Source organism: Myotis nattereri, assembly GCF_964212035.1.
Source record: "Myotis nattereri genome assembly, chromosome: 9".
Taxonomy (NCBI): Eukaryota; Metazoa; Chordata; class Mammalia; order Chiroptera; family Vespertilionidae; genus Myotis; species Myotis nattereri.
In genome coordinates, this window is record NC_138084.1 from 45,219,053 (window position 1) to 45,244,075 (window position 25,023).

Below are 25,023 nucleotides of genomic sequence, written 5' to 3' on the forward strand. Positions count from 1 at the left end.
CTCCTGCCTGTACATTATCTCATTTAATTCCCACAACAGTCTGCCGAGGTAGGTATTAGCTCCACTGTACAGATGAGGAAACTGAGGCTTGCACAGGAAGTGACTCATGAAAGCTTTGCTTCCTGCGAGTTAGGGGCCAGATCCTCCTGATGCCCAGCTTCCTGTCCATGGCATCTTCCCAGGCTGGTGTGAGGAGCCCCCTCCCCAGACATCGGTATGGAAGGTGGGTGGAGGAAGCAGTGCGGGCTGTCCGGAGACATGACCTTGTGCTCCTGCCTCTGAATGGAGGCTGGCTGTGCTCAGAGGGTCCTCCCACCCCTCTCTCTAGCCCATGACCCCCAGGTTACTTCTCTTCATAGCTCACTGCCTGACACACTACATCACACCTTCACCTGTAGGTGCTTTGTCTCCCCTTCAGCAAAATTTAAGGCCCTAACAGGCGAGACTTCCTCTGCTGTGTTCGCTGCTGCTTCCCCGGTGACTAGCACGTACCCTCAGTGCTGCCGGCTTCGGTCTTGTCTCTGGCCCCATCCATCTCCTCAGGCAGCCATTTCTGACCACTTCAGCCCTCTCCGACTTCTCTCTCCTCCGCTTCATTTGGGGTAAACATGAGCCCCATTCCTGGGTCCTAGGACATTCTGTTTGGGCCTGCCTCTGCACGGCTCCCTCTGTCTGTCCCGCAGTCCACCCCAACCACTCCCCTCCTCTTTGCCTCCCAGAATCCTTGTGGAGCTCCGCAGGGGCTCCCTGTCACCACCCTCGCCCTGTTCCCTCTTCGTAGCCCACAACTTGGTGTTTGCTCATTGTTAGTGCCCCTCCCGCTCTGATCGCTGATAGAGGCGAAGGCGGGAGCTATCATTCAATTCCCTGACAAGTGCCAGATGCACCTCACATGCGTTTTCTTCACTTAGTCTTCCCAACAGCCCCATGGGCTGGGATTTCTGACCTCATTTAGCAGATGAGACAACAAACCGGGAGAGGCTCAGTGACTGGCCCACGGTCCCAGAGCCATGCAGGGGCAGAGCTGGCCCAGGGCCCTTTTTCAGAGGTCAGACCCTGCCCCCTCCGGCTTGTTTGAGAGGAAACCCTGTGTTCATCAGCCCCGGGTGCACCTCTCTGGTCACTCTCCTATCAGATGTTGAGCAAGGAGGTGTTCAGACATACCCACCCCACCCCCAAGCTGAGCCGTGGACTGAGGGCTGTTTGGCCCCACTGCTGTGAGCAGCTCCGGCTTAGCCCTTGCAGCAGGAGCTCAGTTTGTAGGAACCATGGGTGGGGGTGGGTGCTCACATTCCTTGCCCAACCAGTCCACAGGAGAATGTCCCCATGAGACTGGGGCAAGGAGTGGGCAGAGCAGACAGCCCTCCATCGCCTGTGGGTGTGTCCCTGAAGTCTGGGTGTGGACTGGCTTGGTTTGGGGACCAAGCCCTCAACGGCGTGGCATCGTGGAAATGAGGGACTCAGCGCCCAAATGCCTGCCTTGAGTCCTGGCTCCCCTATCTCCTGACCTCAAGCAAACCATTTAACCTCTTTTGCTTCACCTTACTTCAGTTTCCTCCTCTGTGAAATGGGGTTTCTGCCTTGTCTGCCTTCCTGGGGAGTGCTGTGGACAGAGAAGCCCCATACAGCTATGAGGGGAGGGGATGCCGGGTGCGAGAGAGCCGCTCTGGGCCTCTCTGGCAGCTCCACGCCCTCTGCCTGAAGCCCAGAGAGGTGAGTGACTCGGCCATCTGCCCTCCCCCAGCCCGGGAGATATGAGCTGCATAACATAAGTGGTACCTGGGAGCAGCTATTTGAATTGGCTCTTGGGAATTTTTCTTTATAGTCAGCTTACTCTATGGCCTGCCTTGTCTCCCTCCATGAAAAAGGGACATCTCTGTCGGTAGGGCTTCTGTTTCCATCACAGCTGGGAAAACCCATGCTCAGGGAGGGTGAGAAGCTCACTTTCTCTGCCTTCATCCCATCTCCAGGGCCCCCAGTGATGGGGCTGGAACAGGCAGCCCAGTCTAACTTGGGCTTCTAGGCCGTCAACCACCTCGGGGGCCTCTGGGTTAGTTCATTCATGTCATAAACCTCTATGAGCTCCACTGTCACAGGCCCTACATAGGGCTCTGGGCACACAGATGAGTTAGGTCCCAGCCTGGCACTCAGGCGACACTGGCAGAGGAGGATGGCCACATCAGTAGACACCGAATGCAGTGGACGTGCTGAGAGGGTGTTCTGAGTGCGGTGTGCCGAGGGGGGCTGGGGCAGGGGTGCCGAGGGTGCAGATTGGACTTGTGACTTGGCTAGATGCTGAGGCTCCCTGCCGGCCCCACCCAGGACTCGGTGTGAGGGTGGCAGTGGTGGCATCTGATTGCAGCATTGGCATCCAACTAGCTTCTGCTGGACCCCTGCCAGCCACAGCTGGGACAGAGGAGGTGCTGATAGATGAGCGGTGAGGACTGGCCGAGGCCTGGGGGTGCCCAGCTGAAGCCCCACTTCCTATTTGCTAGGCAACTGTACCAAGACACTTGCAAGGTGGCAGGGGGGTGGCATCCTCAGGAGGGTGGACACCAGAGTCCAAGCAGTGAAGAGACAGCAGAGTTCATCCTCCCTACCCCCCTATTAGAGATGGGGAACTGAAGCCCAGAGAGGTGAGTGGCTTGGCCATCGTTAACGCATTGTTGACAGAGCTGGGACTGGAACCCCAAGACCCACTGCTATTTAACCTACAGCACAAGATGCCTACTCCCGGCTGCCCTCGGAAGGAAAACAAGTCATTCATTTCCCTGTCCCCTCCCAGCCTTCCCCCACTTAGTTGTGGGGAGGAGAGAGAAGGAACTTGGGGCACCTGTAGCATAGAGGCAGCATGCAGTCCGGGAAGTTGGGGCTGAATCGAGTCCAACTCTGCCACCCTCTGAGTTAATGACCTTGGCCCTGTCGCTTCCCTCAGCCATTTTATCACCATCAAATGGGAATGATGATGCCCGACTCGCAGGTTTGGTGAGGAGTTGGAGTGCCTATGGAAGGGCTTTGGAGGCCCCGAAGCTCTATGGGCCATGTGGGCAGCACACCTATCACCCAGCACGGCAGGGAGGGAACCTGGGAGCCTGAGGAGCAGCCAGAACAGAGACCTGCTCTTCTTCTTGCTCAGCAAACCTTTCTAAGTGTCACTCTGGCCATGCCCTGGGATCCCAGATGTGGATCAGACCCAGGCCTGGCCCTTGTGCAGCTCCCAGTGTGATGGGAGAATGGACTTGTGATCAGCAGTTAGTACAAGGTGAGGGGCGGTAGAGCCCAGAGGGAGGATTCCATTTCTCTGTCTTATTTCTCCATTCAGCTGGCCTCTCCTGACTTTATCTTCAGACAGGTTCTCTCCATCAGGGCTGGGGCAGGGGGCGGGGGACGAGGGGTGGACGTGGGTGTAATATAGCCCCTGATAGTTCCAAGCTTGCACGGGCCTTAGAGTTTATAATCTCAGTGAAGGAAAGATGACCTCTCTCCAAAGGCTCACCTTATCTGGGTTTTGAAAGAAAGATCTGTCTTGTCTCATTGTCAGGGGGTCATCAGGTGGACAAGGCAAGGAGGGGCTTTCTAGACAGAGAAGCAGTGACTCAATATTTCTTAGACCCCCCCGGGGCTTCCACTGGGGCTGGGGCTCAGTATCCTGGACAGGCCAGCACCTGGGGCTGGGCGCTGTGGTCAGCCAGGTCTGACCCTTGCGGACAGGAGGCAGCCAAGCAGGCCCAGGCCTGAAGAATGCAATGGTAGCTTCTTCCTGGACCCCCACAGGGACACCTGCCATTCCTCAGAGGACTTCGATTTCCCACTTGGTCGCAGACCTGGCTGTCGGCCATAGTTGGGACAAGGCTGGGTGAGAACAGGCTGCATGGTGTGGGGAAAGCCTGGCTCTGGCCACCTTGCTATGGGGCCTGGGGGAGCCTCTTAGGCCCTCTTCTTCCTGTCCGAGTCAGGATTGGCCAAGACGGCCCTAGTTCCTGCACGCTGCCCTTATCTAATTGTCAGGGATCTCTGATACGCTGAGCAGAACCAGGTCTTTTCAGTTGTTTCAATGGGGGGTATGTCATCAATGGGGAATGGTTATATCTTTCTTTCCCCCACAAGCAAGAGAGCGCCACATGGTGATGAGTGCTGCCAGGTAGGTGGCCCTGACCCAAGGGCAGGGGCTTGACCCCAGCCCTTTCCTTAAGCACTGCTCAAGCTGTTGGCCTTGGGGTCCTGTTTGCAGTAGGAAGTGGCCAAATAAGACAGTGACTCAATGACTGATGTCCTTCCCTCTGGTGCCTGCCCTCCCCACTTCCCTTCCCCTTATCTTTCCCCCCCCCCACCCCCCCCACCCCCCCCCCCCCCCGCCAACCCGCAAGCAAGGGTAGAGGTAGAGGCCCCCAGCTCCTTCCTCCGCCCTGCCCCCACCCCAGACCTGCCCTACCTGAGACTTTGGACTGAGGATCTTGCTAAAATGCACATTTTGTTTCAGCAGATCCAGGCTGGGGCCCCAGATCCTTCATTTTTAAACAGCTCCCAGACCACACTTTGAGTAGGAAGGTGTTCGAGTCCATTCTGACTTCTCTCCATCTAGAGCACCCAGCCTGCCCCAGGCCCAGGGCGGGGACTTTCCCCAGCCCTTAGCCTACTCCTGGCTGCCAGCGCCCCTGCTTCACTTCCTCTGGCCCAGTTCAGGAGGCAGAGCCAGCTGCTAGGGGATGATTTGGAAGGCCAGCCCTTGGACCAAGGGTTCAGGCCTATGCTGGGGCCTCACTTCCCTCCCCCAGGTCCCTCCCCAGGTTCTGAGCACAGCTCACCCTTGGACCTACTGTGTCCCATGGGCACTCGGCACCTGCTGTAGGGGAAAGGGAGGTGCCCTGAGCAGGCAGCAGGAATCCTGGATTCCAACCCTGGCTCTGCTGCCTGCATAACCCAGTGCAAGTCGGTGCTCCTCTCCGCAGTCTCCCTGGTGATCCTATTGGCTCTTCTAGATGACACCGAGGGCCCTCAGTCTCCAGGATGGGTCATCAGGGAAGTATGGGGGTGCAGAAGACCTGTGATGGTAGGATTTTTATAGAGAGAGGGTGAAGGAGCAGTTATGGGCCCAACCTCTGGAATGCCTCTGTGGCCCAGCCTCTTTAGTTGCTTCAGTGATTTCACCTACTGCCACCTCTACCGCACCTATGCCTTTGGAGTATTAGATGCTACCGAGCACTCAACATGTATCGTACCCTGTCAGGGAGCCCTCATGGTCTTGCCTGGAGTCACAATAGTGTGTGGAACCAAGATTTGAACTGACACCTGAGTCCTGCTGGACCAAGCCCCCTCCCTCTAATCCAGTAGAGCAGGTAAAGAGGACAGGACTGGTGTGTCTGCCTTGAGCTGCCTGTGTTCCTCCTAAAAGTCAAAGCAATTGCTGACTTTCAGCTGATGAGCATTATGTTCCTTTCTGAACTCTGCTGTGACCTTGTTGCTCTACAGATTTTGAGGAAATGCAAAGGCTTGAGTTAAGCCCCTAGACCCGTGGTTGGCAAACCGCAGCTCGCGAGCCACATGTGGCTCTTTGGCCCTTTGAGTGTGGCCACGAAGTTTCAATCGCACTGTACGTGCGCGCCCACACGTGGTATTTTGTGGAGGAGCCAGACTCAAGGGGCCGCAGTTTGCCGACCACTGCCCTAGACCCCTCCCTCCCACTTCCACTCCCAGCAGTAGGCCAGTGTGAAAGGCCACGATAGCCTCAAGGACAAGACTGTGATGTCGTGCCTGGAGCCTGGCCGAGTGGGTGGTGTGAAGGAATGTTTGACTAGCACACAGTAGGCACTCAGTGAAGATACGCTGAGCGAGGGGCATGCAGTTGGGGCTCAGCAGACACGGGGTTTGAACTGTTCCACTCCTTTGGTCCAGCTGCTGGAAGGAGTGGGGTATGGGTTAGGAGCCTCGTCCAGGCTCTCCCCCAGTGCCGCCTCTCTTGCAGTCACCAGGCTTTCTGGCCTGCCTGCCCCTCAATCACTGAAGTCCAAGGCATCATCCTGGGGGGCCCAGCCACAGAGCCAATTAAGTGAGCATACCTTGCCCTCACTTCCAGGCTTGGCACATGCTTGGTAGTGAACATAATTGCAGCCCTCAGTGTCCCAGGCAGCCTGAGCTCATTGGCCAGCAGGCCCTTTGCAAAGCAAAGGCCTGATTCCTCTTTAGGCCCCAAGCTTTGAGCACTGAGATGAAACTAAAAGTGTAAATCCCTCTGATGGTGCTAGTGGTGGTGGCCTCGGTGGTATTGGGGGTGTGGGCAAGAGGCCTCAGCTCCTTGGAAAGGGAATCAGTCCTGGGGACAAGGGGGTGGGGTAGGGATTCAGAGTGCTCAAAGTACAGATGGAGCAAAAACATTGCAAATTGGATGTTGAACCTCTGTCCTTGGCCTCACAGACAGATAGCAAAGGTTAAATATTTGTACTAGATCCAGATAAAGGGTAGGACGGGAGTTTGATGGGGGCGGAGGGAAGGAAGAGAACCGGCAGTGATGGAGAGCCTCCCCCAGCCTCGCTGGCTTCCTCATTTGGTCTCCAGAACCCTCTGAGGGGACACCATTCCCACTGGGTTTGTATAAACACTGGGGTGCAGGGAGGCATGTGAACAGCCCAGGATTTGTAGCTACTGCATGGCAGGGCTAGAATTTCAACTCATGTCTGTGTGATTTTGTGGCCCGTGCTCCTCTCCCATCTAGGAAGGGGCCTGTGGGAGGCAGGTTGGTGTTGGGGACTCTGAAGCTGGAGAGAAGGGGGGCAGCAGGCTGACGTCTCCCCCCTGTTGCAGGCACCGGCTCCAGCATCCTCTCTGCCCTCCAGGATCTCTTCTCCGTTACTTGGCTCAATAGGTCCAAAGTGGAAAAGCAGCTACAGGTCATCTCGGTGCTACAATGGGTCCTGTCCTTCCTCGTGCTGGGTAAGCTGAGCCTTCGAGGGGGAGGGGAGGCAGGGGCCACCTCCCCACGTAGGTTAGAGCAGGAGCTCTGCTCTGCAGGGGTCGGGGAAAGAGCATCCTCCTACTTACCACCTTCTGGATCCCAGATTCAGTGCTCTACCCCAGGCATGCGGGAGGACTCCGTGAGAGTCGGTGGGAGGTGGTGGTATGGTTCCCATTTTACAGATGGGAAATCCAGGTCTCAGAGAAGGTAAGTAACTTGTCCAAAGTCACACAGATTTGAATTCACATCCATAGGATCCCCAAACCTATGTTTTCCCCATGAGCCACCCTGCCTCCAGCAGACATTTTCTGGCATGTTGCTTTGCCTTTGGGGGCTGTGATGCTGGGTTTGAGCCCTGACTTTACCACAAACCAGCTCTGTGCCCCTACGCAGGTTCTGAGCTGTCTGAAACTTAGTTTCCTCATTTTGAATGTGCAGAAAATGCTGCCCAATTCACATGGCTTTTGTGGAGATTCAAGATAAGGAATGAGAGCAGCTGGTACAGGGCCTGGTCCCAGTGGGCCCTCACTCACCCCCGGCTGAACGCAGGCCCCGTCCAATGCTCCCTCCTCTCTCTCAACACCTCCCACGTCAGTGCTTGGGTCGCTGCTTCTGCAAGTCCTGGTTGATGCCCTCTCTCCCTGGTTGCCATCCAGACCAGGGGCAGGACATCACCGATTGTGTGGGTGGAGGAGAGGCCCCATGGCTGGGGTAGGCCCTGCCCTCCCAGCAGCCTCTTCTCTTCCCCAGGCCCCCGAGTCTCCAGCATAATAAGTGGCTTTCCCAGCTCACAGGCAGACAAACCTGCTGCAGAGCAGCATGGAGTACATTCCAGCACCTGTGGGCGAGTCCCTGTGGGTGGCCAACCTTCAGGACTGTCCCGTCTAATGGGGATGATCAGGAGTTCCCCTGTCAGCCCTGAGCAATTGTCCTTCCAGGGGCGCAGGGGCCTCGGAGACCACATTTCCAGGCAGCTCTGTGCCGCCCCTCCCTCCCTTTGCAGGGCAGAGGGTTGGGACAGAGGTGCTATGTATCGAACCCCCACAATGTACCAGGCACCTGCTCTGTCTTTCCTTGACGCCTCACTTCACAAGTGAGTAATTAGAAACTCACGGAGGTTCAGTGAGACTCTGAAACAGCTGGTCTTCATCTTTAGACCCAAGAGTGGACTTTAGGGGGTCCACGAACCCCTGACATTAAATGCAAAATTCTATGTGACAGTTTGCGCATATTTTTCTGGGGTGAAAGGCAATTGCTGTCCCCAGATTCTTACAGGGACATATGGCCTCAAAACGAGAAAGAGCCCTGGCCGGTTCGGCTCAGTGGATGGAACGTTGGCCTACGGACTATAGGGTCCCAGGTTCGATTCCGGTCAAGGGCATGTGCCTTGGTTGCAGGCACATCCCTAGTGGGGAGTGTGCAGAAGGCAACTGGTCGATGTTTCTCTCTCATCGATGTTTCTAGCTCTCTGTCCCTCTCCCTTCCTCTCTGTGAAAAACCAATAAAATATTTAAAAAAAAAGAGAGAGAGAAAAAACTACTGGTCCAAGGAATAAAACCAATTAAGCTGGCTCCCTCGGGGCCCAAGCTCCTATCTCAGCCTGCCTGCGGCTACTTAGAGTAGAGAGCAGTGTATCCCCTCCATTTTCAGGCAGGAAGTAGGGCCCAGTGGGGGTAGAGCCTTGGCCAGAATCACAAGAGAAGGAAGTGGGACCAAGAAAAGACACCATGGACCCCAGCCTCCCACATCCCTGCCTCTGATGCACCAGCTCCCTCCGTCCCCATTTGCCCTGAGGAGCCGCCACTTTCCCTGTGTAGTGGCTGATGGGGAACTGAGCAGCTGGTAGAACCCCAGCCCACGCAGCACACGACAGTCACTGGCCCCGAGCTGTAGGTTAACAATCCATCAAACCCAACCACAGCCCAGAAACCGGCCCAGCATCTTCCCAACGCCCTCCTGTAGGTGGGAGCCACGCCTGGTTGGATGGGCAGGTTGGCTGAAATGCTGCTAATTACTGCCCTGAGCACCCCGCCTCTCCCTCCCGCTGCCACCCAACTCTGCTGGCAGAGGCTGCTGTGGCCCCATCGGCCTCCCTCTGGCACAGAGCCACTTCGCCATTTTTCTGCGTAGACTCCTCTGCCATTCTGATCAAGGCTGCAAACGTCTCTCGGTGCTTTTAAATGTGTAATACTAAGTACATTGGATTTAAAAGGAAGCCACTGATACAGAAAACCAAGGATGTTGAAATATAAGTAAACACACATTAAAAAATCAAATTAGACATATAGTAACCCATCTGTGCTTTTTGTTATTATAGTAAATAAAAAGATCTAGCAGCAGGGCTAACCATTACTCTGACTCTTAAGTAGTGATGCGAATAAATGATTTTTCAAGGTATCTACCTGCTATAATGGGATGAAAGCACCTTTGTTTTCTGTTGGTGTCACTGCCACCAGCACTGCTACTGCCACTGTGGTCTCCCGCATTTGTAAATGAAGGAAATACTGAATTTCCATGAGATGGGTAAGAATTAAGATGTTTTTCCCCCATCCAAGTCCATGAGTCCTTTGATTGGACATTTAACTGTGTGTTAAGTCCTCTTCACACGCCGCCTCATGTCATCTTCCCAGCGCCCTGTGAGGAGGTTGAGGGTCAGGGATGGGCGGCGGCCTGTGAGTGGCAGGGCCAGGGTTTCATGGGAGAGCATGTTCGTGCTCTTCACGGCCCCTCTGCTGCCTCTTGGCCCTGCTTATGGGCCTCCGGTCTCAGGAGCTTCACTGAGATGTGGGGCGGGGTGTGTGTGTGTGTGTGTGTGTGTGTGTGTGCAGGTGGCCCTGAGCCGTCCACACGGAAGCCCGTGGGGCCTTGAAGCAGTTGTTTACGTCCCAGAGACCGCAGCACTGGTTCCTCTGCAGCCCTGTGACCTACAAGGGTAGAGCAGGGAGCCCATTGTTCGAAAAGTAGGATTAGGCTCTGATAAAGGAAGGTCATTCCATGGTTTAGTTCATTTTTGCTCAGTAAGCCTTTCCTGTGTTGTTTGCTGGGGCTGGAGAGGTTAATCTGACCCAGTTCCAGCTCCCAAGGAGCTCAGAGGCTCAAGGGCCAGCTGCGGGAAGGAGTCTGGTGGGGGAGGCAGACGATGAGTGCTGTGAGAGGGGCTGTGGCCACAGGGGGAGCAGGGGGAGTGGGACCCCCGCTGAGAAAGTCCTGAACTGGGATACAGTCTCCAGACTCTCCGCCTGTTCTCTTTTCCTCCATCCAGGCTGCCTTAGCCAGGAGTGAGGATAGTGGGTAGGGACTCCCACCTTCGCAGAGAGCCCAGACATCTAGGGTGGGCCCGGGGCTCCGCCTCTCTAGTCCTGCCACCCATCAGGAGAATTAGGTTTGATGACAGCAGGTTTCCAGGCTGCTCGGCCCCTGGCTGGAGCCTCACCGCCCCGCCCAGGCCCACCTGGAGTGCCCACCTGGCTTCTTTAGGAGCTGGAATACCTACTGGCTCTTTCCCAGGCCCAAGAAAGGGGACCAGTGGCAAACTGCTCAACTGTGAGTGAGACATGGCCGTTCACCAAAGTGCTTCACAGTTTGCCTCTACCAGGGTTTCGTAGGCGGCAGATCCTTCCCTAGAGACCCATCTTCCCTGTCTGTGACGTCACGCTCCTAAGCTGGTCCTGAAAAACAGCACGCCTGATCACTCTGTGTGCACCGCCCCTCCCGGGACAGTTGTGCTGCTTTCCGCCGCCTTGGGGAGAGGCTAGCTCAGGAGTCGAGAGCAGGACTAGATTCTGAATGACAAGGGACGGCCATTTTCCTGCCCTGAGACTGTGGAGAGTCTGTGTCTGGGAAACCAGGGGAGGCTCAGCAGGAAGAAGAGAGTATGGCATCCTGAGCCAGGCAGCCCTAGAGCGCCCCTGACCAGCAGAGGGTGGGCATGCAGCCAGGGCAGTGGAGAGGGTACTGGACGCAGGCCCGCTTCTACCAAGCATGCGTACCCGCTGGGCCTGGCCCTGTGCCAAGGCTAGGGGGCAAAGAAGTGATGGCCCCCTCGGGCAGAGAATTCAGAGGTGAGAGCCACACGGGGGGATAGTATCATGTTGGGGAGCAGTCTTGAAGAGCTGAAGTCTGAGCTTCTGAGGCTGGGAAATTGGACAGAGAGAAGCCTGCTGAGGGCATCTAGGGTTGAGCCAGGAGGTAAACCAGGCTTGGCATGGCCTTTCCTTCTCTCCATGCCAAGTGCCAGGTCATTCAACCTTATGGCCAGCAGGCCCAGAACAAAATGAACACAGGAAAGCTGGCCCCAGGCAGGCTTCTTGGTATCCTGCTGGGGGTTTGAGAGGTGGGGCTGATGGGCTCCGGGCTTTGGCCTAGGGCCACCTGGCACTTCCTCATGTAGGAGGTGGCCAGCCCTCCTCCTGGGGCAGGAATCCTCCGCTCTCATGTCCCTCTAGAGCAGCGGTTCTCAACCTGTGGGTCGCGACCCCTTTGGCGATCGAACGACCCTTTCACAGACCATCCTAAGACCATCCTGCATATCAGATATTTACATTACGATTCATAACAGTAGCAACATTACAGTTATGAAGTAGCAACGAAAATAATTTTATGGTTGGGTCACAGTATGAGGAACTGTCTTTAAAGGGCCAGAAGGTTGAGAACCACTGCTCTAGTGGCAGTCTGGGGCTTCTAATTTTTGGTAAATAACTAAAGCCTGGTGCGGATTATGGTTGGAATCCTGGCTCTGCCACTGTTTTGCTGGGTGACCTTGGGCAAGTTACCCTCCTACCACCGCTCCGAAGCCTCAGTGTCCTCATCTCTGAAATGGTGTCAGTGTCACCCTGCCTCACACTGGCTCAGCCCAGGTCCCGGGGGTGGAGGCACTTGGTAGGTCCCTCCCTTGTCCATAGTAACTGTGCTGGGCACTGGCGTGGGGAGAGCGTGCAAGGAGAAGACAAAAGGAACAGCTCTAAGCACAGCTTCACAAGAAGCTGAAGTTCATCTCCGACGCTATTGCCGGGGCAACATGGAGCCCACCTGTCCCTCAACGCCAGGATCTCGGAGATGCCCTTGGCCTTGATTCCACCCCAGGTTATGCCCATGGCCTTGGTTGTGCCTAGCTTAGCACCATGGTAAACGTTCATTCAGTCGCTCAGTGAGCCTTTGTCCCGGGGAGACGGAGGCCCACCCAGGGAGGACAGGGCCTGACCTGTGTCCATCTGCCTGCCCACCAGGAGTGGCCTGCACCGTCATCCTCATGTACACGTTCTGCACCGACTGCTGGCTCATCGCTGTGCTCTACTTCACCTGGCTGGTGTTTGACTGGAACACGCCCAAGAAAGGTAAGGCCTGGGTCTCCTTGCCCCACACCCTCACCCTAGGAGCCCCCCTCTTGCACAAGCTGGGGTTCCTCATTGTGGGTGTTGCCTCTTTTTACTTAACATCTACTGTAAAACACACCGGGCTAGGCCAGGGAGTGGGTGGAGGGAGGGGTCAAAAGCGCTTCAAAGGAGCCATCCTGGTCCTCATAGGAGCTCACACTCAATCAAGGGTGTGCATAATACGAGGGAATGAGCGTGGCAAGGGCCCAGTGGGAAGGGGGGAGGAGGAAAAGATGCTGCAAGGGGGCGGGGGATAGTCACCCATTGTGTTTTGCACTGGCTGTGTCTTGTCTTCTTGCCCAAACATCACCCTCCCTGATTCCCACGCCTTCCCAACACTGTATTTTGTTCTCTGGAAGGTGGCAGGAGGTCACAGTGGGTCCGAAATTGGGCTGTGTGGCGCTACTTTCGAGACTACTTTCCCATCCAGGTAAAGATTCTGGGGCATTGTCTTGGGAGGGTGGGATTGGGTGGGAAATGTGAATTCAAGCCTTAACCTACCCTTCCACAGTGACCACACATGCTGCGGTGAACCATGTGGCATCTCCCACTATGAGCATCTGTTTATACTCTCCCCCGATTTATGCAGGATGTGAGCAATTTAGGAGGCATATAATGTCATACCAAGTAAATAGAAAAACCAAGATTTGGGGGAAAAATCCTAGTATTTCAGCCATAATGGTCAACAAAGTAATGGTGGTTGAACTTCATCGTTAGCTCCGAGCTTCCTGGCAACCAAGGCAAAAGGGGAAACGTGATAGTTGTTGGCTCTTGTTTTTGGAAAAGAAGAAGCTTACTAGTCCCCTGGGCAAATAAGACTTGTTCTGGTACTTGGATCTAAAAGATGTTTCTGACCCTGAGATCCTGAGTGACATAAGGAGCAGGTGAAATAGCAGATGTTATGGCCGTTGTTTGTCTGCCTCTCTGTGAATATTAAAGGCATAACTTAAAATGTGAGGGCACTTATCAAGAGCAATACTTAAGTCGTCCAAGTTCATCGGGCCTGAACCAAGGATAGCACTGAACCAAGGATAACCATAGGTGTGAGGGGCGTGCTTTCTTTGGGAAACTCCTATGGAAACAGCATTTCTCTCAGCCAGTCACAGGTGGGTCACTGGCGGTCATGGCCATGGGAATTAAGGCCCAGGAAATGAGAAGTGCAGTGAAAGGAGAGTGAGACCCTAGGTGCTGAAGTGCCTGGGGAAGGCTCCTGGAGAAGCTGCCCCTAGAACTCCATCCCAAAGACAAGCAGCACTGACGAGGCAGGGACAGCAATGAGAGCGTAGGCACCCACGTTGGAGGAGAAGCCTGGGGCGTGGAGAGGGAGGACCTCCATCTATTGGGAGACTTCCAGGAGCCAGCACCTCCCCCCTCCCCCACCATGAGGAGTCTACTTTAACCTGCCTGGCACTCTATAAGGGGTACTAACTTTATCCTTTTTTTACAAAAAAAGGAAACTGAAGGTCAGAGTCGCAAAGCTGACTGAGGCTAGTGAGGGGTGGAGCCAAGACTCTAATTGCTATCTGGCCTCGAAGTCTGGGCTCTTGCCACCACAGCACACTGCCTCCCTGTGCAGCCGGGCCGTGGGGAGTAACCCTGGGCAGACACTCAGGCCTCCCGCAGTATTGGGGGACAGAGGCAGGAAGGCCCAGACTGACCCTGCGTGAGGCACCGTCCATTGCAGGGTTCAGTCTCCCCTTATGAAGCCAGTTTAGACCAAGTTGGTCTCTGGGTTTCCTGCCTGCTGCACCATTAGCTGCTCTGGGACCTCCACACCCATCTTCTGAGCGCCTGTCTTCTCTTCTCTGGGGCCAGCCCCCAGGTCCTGGCAGAACAAATAGTGGCATGGTCTGGCTGTCGGCCTCATCTCTGTCCCCCTGCCTGTGGGCGCAAGCTAGCTTGGCAAGGCAGAGGCATCTGGGCCCTGGTGCATTGGAGTGACTGGTGGATTGTGGGTAAGTCTGGCAGAATCCTGAAGGTTTTTCCTGCAGGGGAAAGACCTGTCTGGCCAGCTCACTCAGCACCCCAGCCCCGGCACACCCTAGCTGCTGAGGTAACCCAGCAGAGACCAATGGGGTTGGAAGCGTGGTGGCAGCATGTGTGAGTGTGAAAGTGTGCATGTCACAGGGTGGTGTGTGTTTGCTGTCGTGAGTCAGTGACTGAGACACCCTGCCTGCTGCCTGGGGGAGGTGGCTGGTTGACCCCCACATTCCTCCACTGCACCCAATATTGTGTGTGTGTTTGTGGGAGGGTGTGCCCTGGGGCCAGCTCCTTCTGCCTGCCCATCCTGAACCCACTTTTACCAGAAACTTCAGCGTCAGTGTTCTCACTCCTCCCTTTTCCTGAGGATTCAAGGCTGTTGTTGCTAGGAGACTGTTGCATCATAGCAGAACGTTGCATCATTTTGGAGGTGGGGAAATAGTCCCAAAGAGGGGCAAGGACTGGTCCAGGTTGCACAGTGAGTCCACCCAGCATTAGTACTAGAATCCAGGCTCTAGGTAATTTCCCACTGAATTCCTACCGCTTGTTTCTCTGGGAGAGATTCAGTCCCGGATCTCCCCATTGGATTGAGCCCCACTTCCCGGTCCCCCTCTCTGCTTGGCCGTTGGAGACCTGGGTTGAGTTCTTGCTCTGTCACTCCATTCACTGAGCATCAGTTGTGGCTCCCCGCACAGTGCTGGGCTTGGGGACACTGAAGAGTCAGCCCTGGCCCCTGCCCTCAGGTGAGCTCACCGTCTAATGGGTCCTGCTAGACTTTGTCACTTTCGGCTCATGGGACCACAGGCACACTTTATCAAGCTCACTGAGCCTCATTAGTCTCATGTGCAAACGGAGCTGTACCTATGATAAAAAGTGGTAAATTATGGTTAATTGTGAGGAACTGTGGACTCTGGTCTCTCTACTGGGGCCCTCACCTAAGGGGCCAGGCCCCAGCATTCAGGGTGGCCTGCCCCTTGGGAAGCCTCCTTGAGGCCGATCACCCCCTCAACCCACAAGAGGGTGACCTGATGACTATTAGTCAAAACGGGGACAGGCAGATGTCCTTGCCCACTGATCTTTCTTAAAGAGACAAAACAAAATCCAGTGTTCTTGTCACACCTTCTTTCCAAGAAATCAGCTGGGAGTTGGAACCACAAGATGAGTTGGAGCTGGCCCTGAGACGCCCTGGGGCACGAGGACCAAAGTCACATGGGGCCTTAGGCAGGCCAGGGCATGGAGTCTCAACCTTGGCTTTGCCCTTGCCTGCAGGTGACCTCAGCCAAGCTCCTGCCCTTTGAGGCCTCAGGCTCCTCCTCTGTGAGGGGTTTTGGCCTTGGTGGCCTGACATCAGGGCTGATGCTCTGTGGACTCGTGTGTGACCCTCCTGTCTTGCCCCTTTCCTCAGCCTCTTGCCAATGGTTGTGTAATAATTTTTAGCCGTACTAAATACCCATACGTCCTCTCTCCCTTCTTGGTGGAGCTCTTTGCTCTTCCTCCCAGAGCAGCTCGGCTGGCCCAGAGAGCATCCCTCCCTCAGCAGAGGTGGGGCTCATGTGTTCGCAGCAGCCACCAGGACTGCTGGCTGCCTGGGAGAGCAGTGGGCAGTGTCTGGGTATAGGCAGTGTTTCTGGAGAGGGGGCTATGAAAGACTCTGAGCTGAACATCTCTGTTTGTCCATCTGTCTCATTTCACAGATGGGCCTACTGAGGCCCAGAGAGGAGGGACTGCCCCGAGTTCACAAAGCGCGTCAGTATCAGGGCTGGTGTAGGAACCAAGGCCGTCTGCTTCAGGACCCAGGTTCTCAGTCCTGGGTTTCTCTGCCACCGCGCCCTGCCGTGTGAGCTCAGGCGAATCTCTGCTCTTCTCTGGTGCTGAGGTGCCCTCTATATGGTACCAGGGTGACACAAGCCTATCTGAGTGCCTTTCCTGCCCTGACAGGCAGGGTGTGAGGAGTGACTGCCAGGAATGTGTCCCAGGCTCACATGAGCCAGTAGCCTGGCCTGGCCACCCCCTGGGACTGAGACTTTGTCCTAGGAAACAGTCAGGGGACACAAGAGCAGGGATGTCAACAGAGCCTTTATCAGCAGTGTCCTCTCTGCAGGATGGACACTCTGTCCAGCCCTGAGGGGCGGAGAGTGTGGCACACAGAGATCAAAGCTGTGCCAGATGCCTGCATGCTCCTGGGTACTGCACAGTGCTCCAAGGCACCGCATTTCACCAAATGCCCCACCAGGCAGAGGCTTGGGAGACGGGGAAAATGATTGAAAGCCACCAGGTGACACATCCACAACCCAGACCCTGGAAAAGCACAGCTGATTGGTTTCATTAAAGTTTGTCTCAGGAAAATAATCAGCCCAGCCTGTGTGGCTCTGTGGTTGAGTGTCAGCCCATGCACCAGGAGGTTGCTGGTTCAGTTCCCGGTTAGATGTTTCTAATCCTCTCCTTTCCTCTCTGAAATCAATAAAAAACATATATTTTGTAAAAAATCTTTTTAAAAAAATATATTTTATTGATTTTTTTACAGAGAGGAAGGGAGAGGGATAGAGAGTTAGAAACATCGATGAGAGAGAAACATCGATCAGCTGCCTCCTGCACACTCCCTACTGGATATGTGCCCGCAACCAAGGCACATGCCCTTGACCGGAATCGAACCTGGGACCCTTGAGTCCCCAGGCCGACGCTCTGTCCACTGAGCCAAACTGGTTAGGGCTGTAAAAAAATCTTTATTGTTGAAAGTATTACATATGTCCCCATTTTTTCCCGGTTGACCCCTTCTTGCCCACCCCTGAATAAAAACACATTTTTAAAAATGATAATTAGACATGTAGATATAAATAAGGTATTCATGGAAGCATTGTTTTTTTCTTTTTAAAATAATTCTTTATATTGAAAGTGTTACATATGTCCCCTTCTCCCCATTAACCCTCACCAGCCCCCCCCCCCCCCCCGTCCCTGCCACCCCAGGCCTTCAGCACCCTATTGTCTGTGTCCATGGGTTATGCATTCAAGGTCTTTGGTTGATTCTCTCCCTCCCACCCACCCTCCCCCGCCTTCCCTTTGAGATTCCACACTCTGTTCCATATGGAAGCATTATTTCTGAGGGAAGTTTTGCAAGCTTTTTAAAGGTCCATCAGTAGGGGTTTGATTATAGTTCCATTACATGTAACATAGCTGCATGATAGAATAATACAGCCATGAGAAGATATGTTACTGAGGAAATTTGATAAGGAAAAATAGATAGGGCATGATAATACTTGGTTGGAAATTATATAAAAATGATACCAACCATATGACCTCAATTTTGTGGTTTTTTTTAAAAAAAGAATGTGTATGTTTGAGTAGAAAAAGGACTCAATACAGAGTGATTTAGCTGGATGGAGGTATAAGAGGTGCTTTTGATTTTATTTTCTTTCTTTTTTTTGAAGTTTCTGTATTTTGAAAATTCTCTGTGATATTCATTATTTTTCTAATCAGAAAAAACGCAATGCTTTCTGAACAAAATACCAGTACTCTCCACCCCTCTCTGCACCTTCCCTCCATCATGTTTGTTGTAATGCTGGGTAAGTGCCTCTTGTTGCTCAAGGTTTAGGGAAACTTTGCACCAGCCACCCCACCCTCTAATCCTAACCCCAGGGCCAGAGGTGGCCCCTGGGGAAGCCAATCATTCCTTAGAGCAGTGATGGCGAACCTTTTGAGCTCGGCGTGTCAGCATTTTGAAATACCCTAACTTAACTCTGGTGCCGTGTCACATACAGACATTTTTTGCTATTTGCAACCATAGTAAAACAAAGACTTATATTTTTGATGTTTATTTTATATATTTAAAGGCCATTTAACAAAGAAAAACCAACCAAAAAAATGAGTTCATGTGTCACCTCTGACACGCGTGTCATAGGCTCACCATCACTGCCTTAGAGCATCCCAGGACAGGTTTGTTGAAAGTACCACAGGTCAGCTGCCCTACTGCACAGCTGCCCCTCCCTTGCTCCCTCCTCCCTCCACACACACACTGTGGCTGGCACAAGAGCTGTTCTTGTCCTTGTCCTTCTGGCATCAGAGCCCAAGTAGAACCTGGCTGCCTGGAAGGGAGTTTCCATTCAGGCAGGCTGCACTCTCTTCTCCGGCCAGACTAGGACTTGGACTTGACCCCAGTGGGAACTAGAGAGGTACAGGGATTGCATTGGGTTGTAGAATAGTCGTTTTGCTGTGGTCAGGAGGCTGGCCCAGGGGGAAGGGAGACAGGAGGCTGGCTGAGTGCAAATAAGAGGACCTGGTGCATTTGGCTGGAGAAATAAGGGGGTCAAAGGGGAAATCCCCCCCCCCTCGCCCCCCCCCCCCCCGCCGCCCCAGGGACTTGCTGTCCAAATGGCAGCTGACGAGCACCTGGCACTGTGGCCCAGTGATGAGAGTCTGAGGTCAGGTGTGGAGAGTCACTCCAGTCCTTGAGGCCCAGAGTCCCAGGGGGTATGGCAAAGCCAGCCTCTCCTGGACCTTCTGGGTGTGCCTCAGGACCCCGACCCCTGGCCAGTTTCCTCTCACCCAAGCTTTTTTTCCCTGCAGCTGGTGAAGACTCACAACCTGCTAACCACCAGGAACTACATCTTCGGATACCACCCCCACGGCATCATGGGTCTGGGTGCCTTCTGCAACTTCAGCACAGAGGCCACGGAAGTGAGCAAGAAGTTCCCCGGCATAAGGCCCTACCTGGCCACGCTGGCCGGCAACTTCCGGATGCCAGTGCTGAGGGAGTACCTGATGTCCGGAGGTGAGACCCCCTGGCTGCTCGTCCTTACTGTGCCCCACTGTCAAGACCTGAGCCTCTCCACTGAGCCAGAGGACAGGTTGGCCAGGAAGCCAATACACCACACTGGTCCCATGCTGAGCGATGCAGCCTGCTGCAGGCACTGCAGGTCAGGGCTGAGCAGGAGAGCTGTGTATAAGTCTTCAACCTTCAACGTGGATAGCATCTTCCCTAGGAAGCCTTCTCTGGCCCCTTTTCTGGGTACTCCAGCCCCGTGCTGCCCTCTGCACAACCTGATTGTTGTCCATGGCACTGTCATTGTTCCCCCAACCACCGTGACCCCCAGCAGCCTGATTCACTGGGCTTCCCAGCACCTGGCATCCACCTGGCAGACTTAAGACCTCAGGCAGTATTTGCCAAATGAATGAATTACCTAAACAACCTTGTATCGTTATCCCCATTTTACAGATCAGTAAGCCAAGGCTCAGAAAAAAGAATAGCTTACATAGGGCCATGCAACTTCGAAGAGACAGGGTGAGGTCTGGGGCCCAAGCCTGCTTAAACATGACTGTGTTGGGGGAGACATGGGGAGCCCTGACGGTGTGTCTTCCCTCCTCCCAGGCATCTGCCCTGTGAACCGGGACACCATAGACTACTTGCTTTCAAAGAACGGGAGTGGCAATGCCATCATCATCGTAGTGGGGGGTGCAGCCGAGTCCCTGAGCTCCATGCCCGGCAAGAACGCGGTCACCCTGCGCAACCGCAAGGGCTTTGTGAAGCTGGCCCTTCGACATGGGTGAGTGCCTCCGCGCACGCACACACGCACACACACACACACACACACGCAACGCGCGCGCGCACACACGCACACACAGACACACGCACACACGCAACGCACACACTGTCAGCAGCTCCTTGGCTCCTGGAGGCCCAGACGCCAGGAGGGCACAGAAGAGCATCCACTGTCCTGTGGCGGGGGAGGGGAGGGTGGAGCCCAGAGGTTCAGGCCAAGTTGTCCAAGAATAGCCTTGGCGTCTGAGTAGGGCAGAGGTGCGGCCTGTGTCCCCTGAGCCCTCGCAGGTGGGCTGAGAGGCCAGGATCATACACAGGACAATGCCCTGGGGCCAAAACGGTGTCGTGCTGCTAGCAGGAATGCGGGTGGCGTGGTTGGAGGCAGCAGCGAGGCTCCCCGGAGGGGTGATGCCAGGGGCAGGTGGACAGGAGCTGGGCAGCTTGGGTGTCTGTGACCTTTTCTAGAAAACCAGAGGCACGTTCTATGTAGCCACCTGTTCAGCACACGTCACTGGACAGAGCACATTCACTTCTCAGTCCCCTTGGATGCCGCAGCAACCCTGCCGGCGGTGACGTCCTATTTCCCACGTGAGGAAACGGAGTGGGGCTCAGTGGCCCAGTGGGGGGTCACGTTGTAAAATGCAGAGCTAAGCTCCCTGGACTCCAGGTCCACTGTTTTCTTCCCGTCTCTGTGCTCTGGGCAACCCCAGGAGGAGGGCTTTGAGGTGACAGACCTCCAGCAATGGTAGACCTGGAGTGGGAGAGGATGTAGCCTGCAGTCAACCACCAGTTAGGGATGGCGCTAACCATTTGGGCCCCACCCACCACGCCTCTCTGTCCTCTCAGCACCTTACTCCAGGCTCTAGAAGAGGCTACTCTTCAGGCCCAGCCTGTGCCAGGCCCTGGGCACATGACCATTCAGACCCAGTCCATGTGTTCAGGGCAGGGGGAAGTATGAAGGGACAGACAGCGACAACACGGTGTGTTGGGGGCTGTGACACGGAACTGAGAGAGGCCTTGGTTGGGTGTGGGACAGGGAGAGCTTCCCAGCAGAGGCAGGCCTGGAGGATGAGAGAGGCCAGGCCTGCTAGAGCAGGGCCCTCCACCTTCCCTTTGCCCCGTGCTCCCAACGTCCTGACATGCTCCCCAGTCACCAGCCGGGGGGCAGAAGGCCCATCTGAACCTGGTAGTGAGGGGACACACGCTGGGGACCCCCCGGGGGGCTCTGGCACAGCCCTGGGGGAGGGGAGCTTGGCGAGTGTCCAGGGCCTCTGGGGCTGACAGGAGGAACCGAAGCCAGTGACTGGGGAGTGACGGCCTGGCCTCTCCCTTCCAGAGCCGACCTGGTTCCCACCTACTCGTTCGGAGAGAATGAAGTCTACAAGCAGGTGATCTTTGAGGAGGGCTCCTGGGGCCGGTGGGTCCAGAAGAAGTTCCAGAAGTACATCGGCTTCGCCCCGTGCATCTTCCACGGACGAGGCCTCTTCTCCTCTGACACCTGGGGGCTGGTGCCCTACTCCAAGCCCATCACCACTGTCGGTGAGCCTCCCTACTTGAAGACCCTGAACTTGGGGGGCACAGCGAGTTAGTGGTGGAGCTGGGATTCAAATCCAGGCCACCTGGCCCTGATGGCCGTGCTCTAAACCAGGAGGACATGTGGGTGCTGCCGTAGGGGGATTATTGGTGGAGGTGGGGGTGACGGGGTAGAGTTTTATTACTGCGAGCCAAGCTGTGCTGACAAAACAAGACCCAGCAGTTCTGTGTTTGCAGAGCCCAGCAGTCTATCAGGGAAGATCCTATTAGAGCAAAGATCAACGGGGGGTGTGAGTGGGACGTGCGGCATGCTCAGGGATCATAGTGGACCCCAGGGAGGAGGTGACTCTTAGACTGTTAGCTGAATAGGAATTATCCAGCAAAGGAGGTGGGAGGAGGGAGTTTTTGTCAGAAACAATAGCCTAAGTAAAGTTCCCAAAGCAAGACTGTGTAGAGTTTTGAGGAACAGAAAGAAAACATGAGTGGAGAGCATAGTCCTGTGAAAAGTGTTGCAGAAAACTGGCTGCCCTTGGCCTTCACCGATGTTGTTCTGGGTTTATTTGGGATCATGTGGAGGATTCCAAAGAATTATCTCTTGTAGGGGGTTGTGTGTGTGTGTTAATGGTTCACAAGCTGGAGATCACATAGGAGCATGTGGGCCACAGGCTATGGACTTGAGGGGCCAAAGCTCACATAGATACTCTGAGTGATCAGAGCCGGGTATGCTGTTCTGTACTTTACACGGAGACTGACTTCCTGCATTTCGGGTCACGTGACCTAGACTCTCCCATCCATCTCTGCTCTCTGTGAGGCAGCAGAGACATTTTCATGCTTGGGGTGGCTGGCCAGGGATGGGGTCCTGTGGGCATCGTGAAGGAATTTGGTTTTCACTCTAATAGTGGAAAGCTGGGACCACTATGGTGAGTGTGGTTTAGCCGACTTGCTTGGGAAGGGAGGAGGTGTTAAGGAGAAAGGCAGAGAGCTACAGAATTTGTCTGTGAACCTCCTCCTCTCAAACAGAGCACAGAGGACCAGTACAGGTGACCCACGTCGAGGAAGACAAGGTTATGGTATTGATGGACGGGTCTCTGAAGCTGGTGACTCCAGAGGGGGACCCCAGCCTGGGGGCTTTGAACTCCAGAGATCCCCATGATGGAAGCTGTGCAGGCTGTGGTGATGGTCGGGGGCAGCTCCAGGCCTTCTGAAAGCATGGAGTGCAGGTGTGGGCTCTAGGCTCTGACCAGCTGCTCCAGAAACTGAGAGACCCCACCCTCGCCTTCCATCTGCTTGGCTCTCCCAGGCCTATGGTGGTGGGGAGACGCCAGGAGATGATCATACTGCTCCCAGCACCCTCTACACCCAGGAATGAGTTCCTGGGGGGTGTTAGGAACCACTCCCTGCACCCTCCTTCCCAATAGATTCTTGTTAGTGGTCATCACATGCCCCTGTATCCCAATAAACATGACTTCAGCCTCGGATATATATATAGTTTGGGGGAGGGAAGGTTCAGATTTGCATTTTAAAGAGATCCTTGGGGCTTCTGGATAGAAAACGGATTAGAAAGGGCAAAATTGGAAGCCACACGACCACGCCAGAGGCTTTTGGGTAGCCGGAGACTTGGATCGAGGGAATGGCAGTGGAGATGGAAGAGAACTTGGGAGAAATTTCAGAAATGTCTCTGACAGAACTTGGTGATGAGTTGGGTACGGAGATGAAACAGGATTAGGAAAGAAAACAATGCCCAGAAGTGTGAATGTTGCCCTCTCCCTCTGCCACACTTACCACACTTCTCAGAGCGTGTCATGATTCACAGAATCCTCAGCACAGCCCCCTGAGGCAGGACCCCTGTGTGACAGGTGAGGAAGCTGAGGCTCCGAGAGGCAAAGTCACTTGCCCAGGGCTGGGCCACAGCAAAGCAGTTCCCCGATCCCATAGCTCTCACGGGAGCTCCCAGCTGAGTGCAGTGGGGGCAGCCCGGCTTCCTCCCCGTTCCTGCCTCGTGGCTCTGTGGTCGTGGGCAGGTCCCTGTTAGTCTTCTCACCTGCAAAAGGACAACCTAGGGCAGAGCACATTCAGCACAGCTCCTGGCACGTGGTCGGCACGTAGCACAGGGTCACTGCCATCAACACCAGGGTGAACACCCAGGGAGGCTGGGCCGAATGGCACGGACTAACCAGAGGCCTCTGCCCCTTCCCTGCAGTGGGTGAGCCCATCACCATTCCCAAGCTGGAGCACCCGACCCAGCAGGACATCGACCTGTACCACGCCATGTACATGGAGGCCCTGGTGAAGCTCTTCGACAAGCACAAGACCAGCTTCGGCCTCCCGGAGACCGAGGTCCTGGAGGTGAACTGAGCCAGCCCTCCGCCAGGTGCCGGGAGGACCCCCCCGCTCTGCCGCAAGCCGTTTCCCGCCAAGTTCTCGAGTGCTTTTTGTTCTGTAAATTTGGAAGTGTCATGGGTGTCTGTGGGTTATTTAAAAGAAATTATAATAATTTTGTTAAACCATGAAAATGTTAGGTCTTTTTTAGGAAGGGAAACGCTTGAACATTTCAGGCTTGTTCCCTTCCAGTTTGTGCTGTTCTAGGTGGTGGCGAACACCTCGGGGCCTTTAGAGTTTCCCAACCAGCCCCTCTTCTTCCATTCCTGAAGTTACAGAGCGCGCGGGCCTGGCCGGCTGGGGAAGAAGGACCGCCGTTCGCGACCCGGGCCAGTTAGATGACTTGCTCTTTGCCCCTGGAGGACGAGGAGCAGAAGCCGCTCCCGACACAAACACCTCTAGTCCCAGCTGCCTTGACTGGACGGCAGGACTAGTCCCTCTGGCCAAGGGGAAGCCTCGAAGGCACAGTTGTCCCCGTTTTGAAGAGAGCAGTGATGGGCATCTGGACCATTCCAGCGATTCTCCTCTCTGCCACATCCCCAGCCTTTCACCCTGAGCCTGGACTGGCCTCCGCAGAGACGGTGGGGGTGGTGATGAGCCTGTGCCGCGAGCAGGGCTAACCCAGGGATACCGTCTCTTGGATTATCCAGCTACCACGTTCTGCTTGGAGTGACTGGTTTTCCTCAGGGGGCTGGTGACCTGGACCCAGCCCTGACCGGGCCTTGGCCAGAAGCCCATACTTTCCGGTGGCCTCGTTTTGCTTAACCCCACACCCCCAAGGGGAGGTGTGAGAAAGGGGCCCCTCTTCCTGTTCACAGAGGAGCCTGGCCTTCTGAGCATCAGATTGGTTTCCGGATAGGAGCCCCCCGAACCCACGCGTCAGATGTGTGTGCCTTTTTGGGAGGATGGGGGCCGGGAGGAAACCCCGCCTTTCTTCTGTGTGTTCTGTTTTCTCTTGATGAGACCATTGTACCATGTCAGACTTTTGTATATTCCTAAACAGATAAATAAAAATGAGCGTCCTCTGAGTTCTTGCTGGGGCAACATCTACATCTTGCCCCTGACACCGGGGAGACCGTAGCTCCCTGCCACGGCCCCTTCCCCGCGCTCCTTTGGCCCACATGGCCCTGGGTGGTGTATTAATTATCTGTTGCCATATAACAAATTAGTCCAACACTTAGTGGCTTCAGACCACACTGTCCACAGCTTCTGCGGGCCTGTCGTCGAGGTCTGGCTTAGCGGGCCTCTGTATCAGGGCCGCTCGCAAGGCTGCAGCC

The 25,023-nt window shown here is 55.0% G+C and overlaps 1 protein-coding gene across 2 annotated transcripts in view; it reads left to right on the forward strand.

Annotated features, from left to right (window-relative positions):
• The window catches only part of DGAT2 (diacylglycerol O-acyltransferase 2), a 33,566-nt gene extending 8,792 nt beyond the window's left edge, over positions 1 to 24,774 (forward strand). For both annotated transcript variants that reach the window (XM_081098739.1, XM_081098738.1), the window contains exons 2-8: positions 6,799 to 6,927; positions 12,175 to 12,282; positions 12,681 to 12,751; positions 18,862 to 19,066; positions 19,664 to 19,838; positions 21,171 to 21,373; positions 23,568 to 24,774. In XM_081098739.1, the coding sequence (XP_080954865.1) occupies positions 6,799 to 6,927; positions 12,175 to 12,282; positions 12,681 to 12,751; positions 18,862 to 19,066; positions 19,664 to 19,838; positions 21,171 to 21,373; positions 23,568 to 23,722 (1,046 nt within the window). In that variant the 3' untranslated portion in view covers positions 23,723 to 24,774. The remainder of the gene's footprint in view (positions 1 to 6,798; positions 6,928 to 12,174; positions 12,283 to 12,680; positions 12,752 to 18,861; positions 19,067 to 19,663; positions 19,839 to 21,170; positions 21,374 to 23,567) is intronic.
• The last annotated feature ends 249 nt before the right edge of the window (positions 24,775 to 25,023 follow it).